At 49.2% G+C, this 11,099-nt stretch overlaps 1 protein-coding gene across 1 annotated transcript; it reads right to left on the bottom strand.

Annotated features, from left to right (window-relative positions):
* Window positions 1–643: 643 nt before the first annotated feature.
* LOC119445481 (TNF receptor-associated factor 3) lies at window positions 644–10,191 on the bottom strand. The gene is made up of 4 exons (XM_037709762.2): window positions 9,097–10,191; window positions 6,263–6,825; window positions 4,157–4,484; window positions 644–2,058 (listed from the first exon to the last, which is right to left on the bottom strand). Exons 1-4 carry the CDS (start codon window positions 9,373–9,375, stop codon window positions 1,786–1,788), a joined length of 1,443 nt encoding a protein of 480 aa, XP_037565690.1. The 5' UTR covers window positions 9,376–10,191; the 3' UTR covers window positions 644–1,785.
* Window positions 10,192–11,099: the final 908 nt, after the last annotated feature.

The following is an 11,099-nucleotide window of genomic DNA, read 5'->3' as shown; positions in this document are numbered from 1 at the left end:
GGTTAGGATCTGGCAGACCGACTGTCCTGGTCAGCCGGGGGCTTCAGGTTTGATCTCAGACTACGAGCGGTTCTCACTGAACTGCAGAGCTTTGTTTGCTGGTTGCGTGTGGATGTCTGCTTCCTGTTTAGCCTACGAATTTCTTCGGCTTATAACTAGCACTTCGACTCGTTCACTCACTCGACCACCTTCGATAAAATGAGTGACAATGGGTTTCTGTTATTAGTAACTCAATGGAAAAGGATGCACTGAAACACACGAGGGGAAAGCACTGCGTCACGGCCTTCTCGCTAGTTTTTCTGCTTGTTATGTCATACTCCCCATAGTGCTGAAAACGAAGTCGCGAGCCCTATTCTTGGTTGCAAAGGCCACGTTGTCATCGAAATGCAAATGCGCATGTGTACCGCTTTTTGGGTGTACGTTCAAAAAATAAAAGGTCGAAATGCCTCCTGAGCCCCCTCCGTACTATAGTGCACCTCACAGCCAAGCTCACATAAGATCACCATCACAAATTTAGTCCGCTGGCCTGCACTGAAAGAAGACCGCAGGAAAGGATTGTTAGTGGCTTCTACGCCCCGTCCGACGACGCAAAGCCGACGACTGGTTTCTTGTCGAGCAAGTATAAAATATTACTCGGCACACCTCTACTTTTTTCTTTATTGACTCATGAGTACGGCAAATACTTGATATACAGTAACATATAAGGGTTGAGTGGCGTATGAAAGGCTTGTATGTGTTGACTATATTTGTCTGAATGAACTCCTTAAAAGGCGGACGGCGTGATCAGTGTATCTGCCTCGGTGGGCACTTCGTTAAAGTGCCCTAACGCCTTGTCGAAAAAGGGTGAAACGTGAGAGAATGCAGACGCGTGAACGTTAAATGGCAGTCCAGTGGCTTATGCAAACTCAGATACGATGAGCAGGTACGTAAACTAAGGTGCCTTTGAGGGCGAGATAAAATTTATCAGGAAGCCACAGTCTAGCTGTGCAAAGATTGGCAGTGACGCAACCAAGGCTATATTCATTGCAGTCTATGCGCGAGTACAGAATGCCTTATGGGCATGTCAGCTGAAACTTGAAGTAGCAAACATTCTGAGGTCTCGCATGGTCGTCTACCCTCGTTTTAGGCATCGACTACTACTGCTAACAGGAGCGTTGCTATACTTTCGTACCTCGCGAAGGCACGTAAGTGATATATTTTTTAACGAAATTGTCGCCAGGCAACCACTGCCCGACGTCGCCGTCTTGGGCCCATGGCCTGATCATGCATCCTAAAACTGGCATCGAACGCCACGTTAGAAAATTTTACATGGATTGAGTGACTAGAGAGATAGTTTTAAGACCTAGTATGCGCAAGGACGAAAGGAAAGACAAACAGCCCCTCAAGGAACGATTACTGCAGGCGCGTCACGGCAGAACTCCCTCGCGAACACTTCTCTAAATACCTGTCCTGTTCGAGATTGTTTCTTTCGTACGTTCTATGTTTCAGTGTATTGTCAAGTACAGTTGACAACCTCGAATGTAAATTACGTTTTCCCTCTCAGGCTGGTTCCCACTATAGTTCCACATACACACTCTCTCATCATTCGTCGCCTTCTCATCATCATCATCGTCATCAGCACAGATCACTTCTGCTCCCATTTCCTCCTCGCGGTGAAGTGCAGCATGGTCATGCACTCCAGCTGGGACCAACCACTCTAGCTTTCTCATCAACGAACTATCTTTCTATCACCACATACACTAACTGACAGGGCGCGAGTTGTCTGCCAGCACGTTGCGTCGCGCGTCACGGCAGCACTTCGAAGCGCAGCCGGAGCTTGTCGTGCTCGATGTAGCCACCAGATTCGAGCGCCCTGAGGTCGACCGAGGCGGCGCTTAAGCAGGGTCCGTTGCCGCGCGAGCCTTCAGCGGGCCTGGCGTAGAGCCGGCCGTCGACCGTCTCCGGCACAATCTCCAGCGGCAAGCCGCTGCTCGCATCACCCGACGGCACCACCAGCCAGAGTCGCACGTAGTGGTGGAACGGCCACAGGAGTTGCTGGTCATTTTCGCCGCGCAGCACCTGTCGGGTGGAAAAATAGAAACAGCCATTCCCGCGATATTGTAGGGGCGCTGACACACACTTATTCATGACGTATTCTCCCCTACTTATGAGGAACTGCTACTTCAAACCTCAGTGTGAACGTAACATCGCAGTGAGAATTCAGTGTTGGATAGAGCAGCGCGCAAGGTGTTAAGCGCGTGCCCTGTGATATCGAAGGAAACGCAGATGTCCGAAGAGCTAATTAGAGAAAGAGAACCTTTACGTTGGGAAGAAGTAGGCATCGGCCTCTCTGGAATACCACTACTCGTAAGGGAGTCGGGAAAGCAAGAAAAACTGGCGACAGACCTAATGAATGGAGATGATTGGCGGCTTTAACGCGATTAGCAATCTATATTAAGATGCGTGTGCGACAACTGGTGACGATATATTTTGTGTGTTCTAATGAATAATAAGAGGAGCGGCGTAGTTTGAAGAGACCCAAGGTTGCTTCAAACCAGATTCTTGAAGGAAGGCACAAACCCAGTCGCACGTATATGATTTGACGGACGTAGGCTTCCAAGATGTTCATTGAGAGCGACACATATCCAGAGACCCAAGTTGGTGTGAAACACGCTCATTGACGAGTGGCGAATTCCCAGTGTTGCAGAGCCAGCGACCCATGTTGGTGCCACAGTTGATTTTGAACTCGGTTCCCTTAGCACAGCAGCCCGATGTGCTACCTATAAGGCATTGGGCCATGAACTACCCAATAACCCAAGTTAGCCTGAAAGAGGTTAGGCGCGGATGGGCGGACGGACCGACAGACAGGCAGCAAACTGCACAAAGTTCCTCCAAAATGCTAATTGCATTAAAAAATGTCACAGTTTCGCCCTAAGGGCGAAGCAATGAATGCGATAGCAACGCAGCAATTTCATACGAAGTAAGGTGAGCGGCCTTGGTAGCAATATGAGTTGTAGTAAACATGAGCTGATTAAGTAAGCAGGTGTGCTGCGGCGTAAGTAGACCGACATGAAGAGAGACTCGATGACCACGAGAAGGCGCGTGTGAAACGGTGGTGTTGATGAGAAGGCGCGTGTGAAACGGTGGTGTTGATGAAGCGCTTCCCGTGGGCAGCGCGTGCGAAGGGACACACCTGTAGCACTGCACTGCCGACCCGGGCAGCATTGCATGTGCAGCGTGCGTTGGAAAATGTGGCCCGACTATTACTAACTGTGGTGTGAGCGCGCACAAACAAACATGAATAGATCGCACTGAATGACTGAAGACAACGACTGTCAAAACGCTGGCAGCAAGCGCAATACGCCGCAGCGGGCGAAGGTACGTGCAGTCTATCGCTTCAACGGAAACTGAGCGGCGAATGCACAGCGCATAAAGGTCAGAGCCGTGTGGAGATAAGAGACGGTGCGGGCCAGTGACGCGCGCGGTTTTTGGCCGAGTAGAAGTTAGAAATGTTACGCTCTTTGTTAGAAATGTCACGATCTGTTCTCGTTGCACGCAGTGCAGTTTGAGTGTCGTTCAACACACCCCGAAACAATTAGCTCGTGAAAAGGTCGGTCGTCAGACAAGAAAACATGAAGAGTTATTTCTGCTGTTCTATGCCACAATCAAGAAAGTCGCCGAAGGAATACGAGATTATTTCTAGAACCCTGTACGCATGAGTTTTGGAGTCGTCTTCGCAGCTATGGTTCGTAAGTCATGGTAGGGATAAACGCCAACAATGGCTATATAAGATGGTCTCACGAAAACAGCCTCCCCAAACAGACGGTAGGTTTACAATAACCTGCTATGAGAACTGGTTCTATTTTACAGTAACAGAATGCCTGATGTGGGAGAAAAATGCAGTCGAGGGTGGCAGAAGATTAGCTGGAGATATTAGATAAGGGAATTAGCAGGTTTTAGATAGTTTCGGCAGGTGCAAGGTCTCCTAGGCAGTCCATCGCCATGCAGTGAATCGAAATTGGGCAGTGATGACGAAGATGACATGAGTTGCAGAACATTTTGCTCAATGGGCTATTTCAACTGTGTTCGTTTGTTCGCTCAAACACGTATTTGGATTTCGACAATAAAGCTTGGCAGGAAGCTAAAGCCTCCTCCTAATCCTTGGAGTGCCACTCACCTGCAGCCCGAAGTGCATCCTGAGGCTACTGCCGTGCGTCTTGAAGCGGATCATGGGCTCGATGCGGTAGCCGAAGAAGTAGCCAGAACTACTCGGCACATCCGCTGTGCCGTCCCTGAGCGCCACTTCTTTGAGCGCCGCGTAGCTTCCGACGCACCAGTCGTGACAAATGCTGCAAGGGACGGGACCCGGCGGAGCCACGGAGGGCTCGGACTTGTCGCTGCAACTCTCGCTCGAATCACTGCGATGCGGGTTCAGTCGCCTGGCCTGGTAGTCCTTCCACGCCCTCAGTACTTCACCGATGCCTTCCCGAAGCTGCTTGGCCAAGCTGCGACGAAAAAGCATTTCGCCGGTAAACGAAACGAAAGCACGAATTTGCGTCACTGCTTACTAAAAGGGTCACTGCGGTTACGTTTGACAAAGGAATGAAGGTACGTGTAGCGTTGGCCCCGGTTGTTGAGCAAGACTTCTGTTTTGTGCGTTCTGGACAAGCTTCTCGGAAAACATGTCTTCAAATCTGCTTTAAATTTACGTAGCAGCCCATTTGAGAGCCACCATGCTTTTCGATTATGGAGCAGCGCTGGTAGTGCTTTGCGTACTTGGAAGGTGCTCTGTCTTCATTCGGAACGCTGTGCTTATCAAGGCAGTAAGTTGGTCATTACTCTGCGTGCTTGAGTATGTTGTGGGCGTGTGTATTATGTATAAATGTGTCGTTTCAGGTACCAAATTTCTCATCTAAAGCAGCATGATGAGACAAAGATAACGCAGGCCAGGCAGACGTATTCAAAGCCAATGAAAAATGGCCCCCACAGCTCGCCAATACGGATATGTGGCCAATACGGATATGCAAGCACTCATGTTTGACGCACACACGTAAGAAACACAGCGAATGTTTTCACATGTATGCACTGCGGTGCACTCCCGTGGAACGAAGTACTCTGACACTGCACAATATTGGTACAGCAGGCAACGTGAGGGACGCCGCCTGCTACCGGAGACACCGATTAAGTTTTCCAAGCCAGTATGCTACGCGATGAACTGAGGTGTTCGGAGAAACTTAGGCGTATTTCCTGAGTGTCTAATGGGCATTGTTAGGAATGCAGCTGGTAATTGATCACACTCTGATCACCATCATCGTTTGAGATTCGTGGTGACACCTTCTTCGTAATGGGAAGCCGGCTAGGTAGAAGGTTCTTTATTAGTCTTGATCGTACGACGCATAGTTCACGAACCTTCTGCCTAGCCGGGTTTCTATTGAGAACAAGTAATCCGTACGACTCTCAAAGCATCATTTTTCTTTTGAGTGCGGTCTATTCCGTACCATAATTTAGCCTGACCAGATGGTATCCCGTCGAACTCTATGGTAGAGTCATAGTCCTTATGGGAGGTATGGTTGCAACCGCGCACTTACAGGGACTTACACGTAGAAATTTGGTAGTTAAAGCTCATGCGGATTCATATTCAAGCAACAAAGACGACTAAAATCCACGACTGCACATGATGTGCCTAGCATCTCATTGACGAGTTGAGTTATACAGGACCCGACGTGTATACTCTTCCAGATTGGGCAGAGGGCAATGTCAACTATGCCATCGTTGATTCGTTGATTAGATATAGTTTTAATCTAATCCAGATTTTAAGATTGCTTCTTTTTCCCCTGCTTTTCCACTTGCGGAGATATCGGGCCTAACAAACCTTCCAAGTTCATCACTCATTGCACTACACTTAAAAGCCAAGGTCACGGGTTCAAATCGGTGCCTCGATGGCCGCATTCCTATGGGAGAGAACAACAAAAACGCTGTGTTAGCATGATTTCATTTGAGGGCACGTTAACAAAGAACACCTCGTGGTCTACACTAATCCGGTTCCAGACCCAACTGCGTCTATCAGATCTCCTAAGCAGCTTCAAAAGGTTACACCTCATAATGTATATTTCTTAAAACTACCCCTCAGAGTCGATAAATGGACTGTTTTACAAATATTTTTACTTTTTGAGTATCCTGAGTAGCCCGAAACGAAGTGCAAATGAATTTGCGTCACATTGAAGGCTGAACGCCGGACAAAAGCCTCAAACACTGGACAATGTTGCTGTGCATAATTGAATACCTGCCATTACCCTCTCGATGCTTCACGGAGCGTCGTTTGCCGCTGCTTTCTGAACTCTCAGTCCGGGCCTCCGCCGAACTTTTCTCCATAGCCGTCAGAACAGCGAAGCTCTGTGCCAAGAGTTCCTTGAGCTCCTTCAGGTCTGCTTCCAGAGACTCCTTCTGCGCAGACGCCAGCTCCAGCGCCACGGTGGCCTGTTCCAAGGCTTTCTCGGCCTGTCCATTCAAGTGCGTGGCGCTCCATTCACTGCATTGGCTTTGGGCGTCACATGTGACCGGAACAGTCGTGGCCTGCACGACGGTTGCCGGGCATCCGGAGTTGAGGTGCTCGACGACTTCGCTGCACTGGCTCTGGGCATCGCTCATAACCGGGACTGTCGTGCCCGGCACGACGGCTGAGCGGCATCCGGACTTGAGGTGCTCGACGACGTCCCGGTGAAGAACCGTAGAGCCGCACCTCGAGCAGGAAGTGGCGTGGAAGGCGCACTCGTTGCTGAAGTGGTCGGCAATCTTGGAGACTTCGATGACGGCGTCGCAACCGTTCACGTCATTCCAGCACCGCACCTGCGGGCGCAAAAATACGACATGGTATCGGATCCAATAACGAGTCGGATTTAATTGAAATGAAATAAATATCAAATAGAGTCGGTGTCCAACACGCTGTGCAGCGCGCCTGAGAGGCGACGGCGGCCAATTAGTTTACGTCGTTTCAGCCTAGCACCCGTGGGGACCGAAGTGCGGTTATGATATCAAATCGGATAACCCCTCGATTCGACTTAGTTTCAAATTGAATTGGCGCCCAATACGACAGGTGAGGCGGCTAATTGGTGCACTTAAAACCTGATGGAGCCTTTTTCAAACTGAATGAAGTTGATCAGGTGTACCATGCCTCCAATGTTTCGCTTTTGCCAATTGTAATTAGGAAAAAAAGGACAACGCGAGTTAGGCAGATGCTGCTTTGGTAGGTGCACCTTTGATGCACCAGCACCATTGATAGGAGTGCCTGTCGAGCATTGAGTGCTGGAGCAGGTGCACTCATCAAGCGCACAGGTAAATAAGATTGGTTATTTCTTGATTAATTAGATTAGAATTCGTACGGCAAATGCAGATTTGAGGTCGTCGAGTGTACCCGGTACGTCCATTTAGTAGGTAGTGGTAGTTGCTATGATATCGCAATAGGCGGGTTAGCCTGGTAGTCGAAGTCCCTGTAGCGCCCCTTTCGGCATATAACGCTCATCGACAAGCATCTCTATGTACAATGTCCTGAACAAGGACAAGATGGAGGACCAATATTTCTCTTCGAACGAACTTGTGGAGCTCTAGAAATACTGAACACTGCACATATACTAAATACTTTTTTTTAGCAGGAAGTCAAATAACAAATTTCGATTCCCAATTTAAAGCCGGCAAGACCATATAAAGTGTCCAGATAGGAGTTGCTTTGAGGCTAGGACCAGGCTCGATAATATTGCTGTAAACGTTTGCGGTGAAGCCCATTGGTATTTCACATTTCACAAGTGCATAAAAAAAAACATTTAATAACGCAGTTCGGATGAGTGTTAAGTACAACCTTTTGACGCACATTTTGAGAAGACATTCCTCATCACTTTTGCTACATACAGGGTTGTTGATAGCTAATAAGTAATAAGTATACAATATGCCCTTTCTGGTGTCCATGTTACAATGAGAGCATGCTCCTTAAGATGTTATTAAGATAGATAATTACAGATTTTAATAATATATGTCCATGATCAGTACAATTAGTCGCATACCAGCAGTCCGCCAAGCATCAGTTTGTGCAATTGGAAGAAACATTTGCGTACGTTGCATAACTTTATTATTTAAGTACGTGAAAGATCGCATAAACAATTCTGAGAGTCAGTGACCTCCCTATCAACCCTGCCTCCAAAGTTACATAACTTCGAAGGCGCGTCTTATTGTGAGGTCACCGAATTGAAAAAAAAAAAAAACTTGCATTCCATTGCCTTAACCGGGCATGCCCGGCGCTACACAAAAGCCATTGTAGGCTCATCACGTGAAGCCTTTATGGACACGCGACTGTGATGCATCATAATGCGGACGTGCGCATTTTATTTTCCTAATTCTCTGTGCTCACTCAGTGTTTATAAAGCAAACACAGTGGTCGCGTGCGTACAATTCCGCGTTAGCAAACATTGGACAAGCACTGGCAAATTCTGGGCATGACCTGGACAAAGAAAGCTGTTCTCAACCTTTTCGTGGGACTGGTACACCGGTGACGTGCTCCTACAGTGCATGTAAACAGATTGTGTATATGCACGCTTTTAAACTTATAGTGTGCTACATAGCATACATGAAGTTAAAGCCCTGAGAAGACAAGCCCCCTTTTTTATTTTTTTCCTGGCATTGAATCTGGTCTGACGATTCCTTTGTTTACCAACGGTTGATCACTTGTATTTCTCTCTATAAATGCAGCTATACGCCCACGGGTAAATAAGTAGAGGTATTGAGATACCTACAATTACTTACATTCATCCAATAAACAATTACGGAGTATGCTTACTTAAAGTAGCATGCATAGGTGATAGCTACTTGTCAAGGACACTGCCGACGCACGGCGTCGGGAAGCATGTGATTAGCTGATTACATTATTTCACCATCGTCCCTCACCCACCTGCACTTTCCCCCGTCTAGCCGTAGCTCCATGGCCCTAGCCACTTACCTTCTTGCGCAGTAAACGGCAGAGAAATGCCGAGTTCTTTGGCGGACCTCCTCTTCCACCTTTAACCCCCAAATTTTGTCTCTGTTTTCGCACTGCTCCAAACTGATGCGTGAAAGAAAGATCCAAGAGCTCACCTTCCTCCGCATGAAGCTCTCGAGCGACAGCGATATCCACTCGGCGTCATCGCGCGCGAAGCCCTGGCCGTCGATGGGGCACACGCCCCCTTGGCGGAGGCAACCGTCGAAGCAGAGGCGGCAAAGCACGTGAGCGCAGGGAAGCTGCACGGTCGCCTCCGGTATGAGGCCGCACAGGCTGCACACCCGGACCGAAGGCACGGGACCCACGAACCGCGTGGGCCTCCAGTCGAGGTCTCGCGAGTATCCGAGCAGTGTGTACGAGCTCCGAGGTGCCATCGCCTCGACGAGCGATGTCGGCAGCGACGTTGCGACGAGCTCAGTGCCACTGGGGGCACTCCGAGGACTTCGCCAGAGATACGCTGCACGCTGTTATGGACTCTTAATCAATGCGTAGACGATAAGGTGCCGTGCCGTCTTTTTCCGTTGTGGTGGGTTGGCTACGCTATACGGAAGCGACAGAGGCCTCACTGATAAAGTATCGTACCTCCATGGTAACGGGTTCACTAGCGTCCTCGCCTGTTGCTCCCGCGGAGACTGACATGCTTGAACTGCGATTTCCGATCCCTAGGTGCCGCGATAAAGTGATTACGTGCTTATCGGGAAGGGTCGGTGACCACTGCATGCAGCAGAGCGAATACTTCGTCCAATGAGGTCAAAACATGTCTTCAACGGCGGTTGGAATCCAGTTCTTGCTGTTCCCGCAATACTTGCGATTGACTACGAGTCGAGATGATTAGAGCAGTAATCATTTGGCACGCTGATAAGGCGACGCACGTACCTATCGTTGAGCGTCGAGGACCGTGCAAGAGGGGAGACGACGTACCGATATTTCGACATCGTGGCGACGCGTTAGTTGTCCCCAAAAACTGTCCCGGCAAGATTCTCGCGACACGGTTCAGCTTCGATAAACACCAAACACTTGCTGGGCACACCCGATAAGCATATAACGTGCGTCCATCCGCGCGAGCCTTCCGCGACTGTTCAGGGGAGTCGATGAGTCACCGATAAGGTCGCTTATGCAAACAAGGTTTCTGCTACTGGCTTCGGCGTAGAGCGTTCGCCAGGAGCCTCGACATGATGACGGAGCGCGCATTCGAAGCATAGATGAAGTGAAACTATACGAAGCAATGCGCGGCCTTCTACGTCAAAGGAACAGCTGCGCCGGCAGCCGCTCTTGGCACCGGATTGATGTATGGGGAGTGCATCTGGAGTGCGCAAAACAATGAGCTGCAGCGTTGCTTCCACTGTAGCCGGCCCGACTCGCTGAGGGGATCTCATGCGTTGAGATCAAACGAGCTCGTGTGGCATTTGCTCGCTAAAGCAACGGAATTTGTGAAGTCTGGTGCGACGCATCGCCCCGCGTGCCGCTTCGCCTGCAGCAGACTGCCAGATTCCAAGCGTGGCTGAAGCCATTGTGTTTTTCTGCTTCACTCTCGCCGTTTCTTTTTTCGCGTGTGTACATTCGCTTACTTATTTGTTGGATTGCAAACACAACAGCACTGCGCAAGCGGAAATTTTAAATACGTAACCTGTTTTCACACACTGCGGTATAGAGTTAGAAACAGAGGTAAGGTGCCTCAGAAAGGCCGGCCTACGTTCGATAAGTTCCCACCTATCGAATCTTACTTACCGGATCTAAGCTTGCCAGTTCGGCCTTCCTAACTACTGCCAATGAGGTGCACACATCTCTGCTACTTCTGCTATTTACCCCATACTCCGTCCCCCCCGTGCAGGGACATCAAACGGCACTACCTCTGGTTTAACCTCCCTGCCTTTCTGTGCCTTCGTTATCTCTCTAGATACTTCTGCCCCACCAGGGAGTGCCACCTCTGCTAAGGAAGAGGATTATGACAATTTTTTCCTTTTTTTCACTCACTCGATAGGCGCACGCCCACAGTCTGCGGATGTACGCATGCAACAATTAGCTTTAGCAATGAAAATTAAATACGTTCATCAGGCCACCATGTACAGAAAATACAAATGGAAGGAGTGCAGATAAA

Source organism: Dermacentor silvarum, chromosome 3 (genome assembly GCF_013339745.2).
Source record: "Dermacentor silvarum isolate Dsil-2018 chromosome 3, BIME_Dsil_1.4, whole genome shotgun sequence".
NCBI classification, from domain to species: Eukaryota; Metazoa; Arthropoda; class Arachnida; order Ixodida; family Ixodidae; genus Dermacentor; species Dermacentor silvarum.
This window is presented reverse-complemented; position numbering and strand designations above follow the sequence as displayed.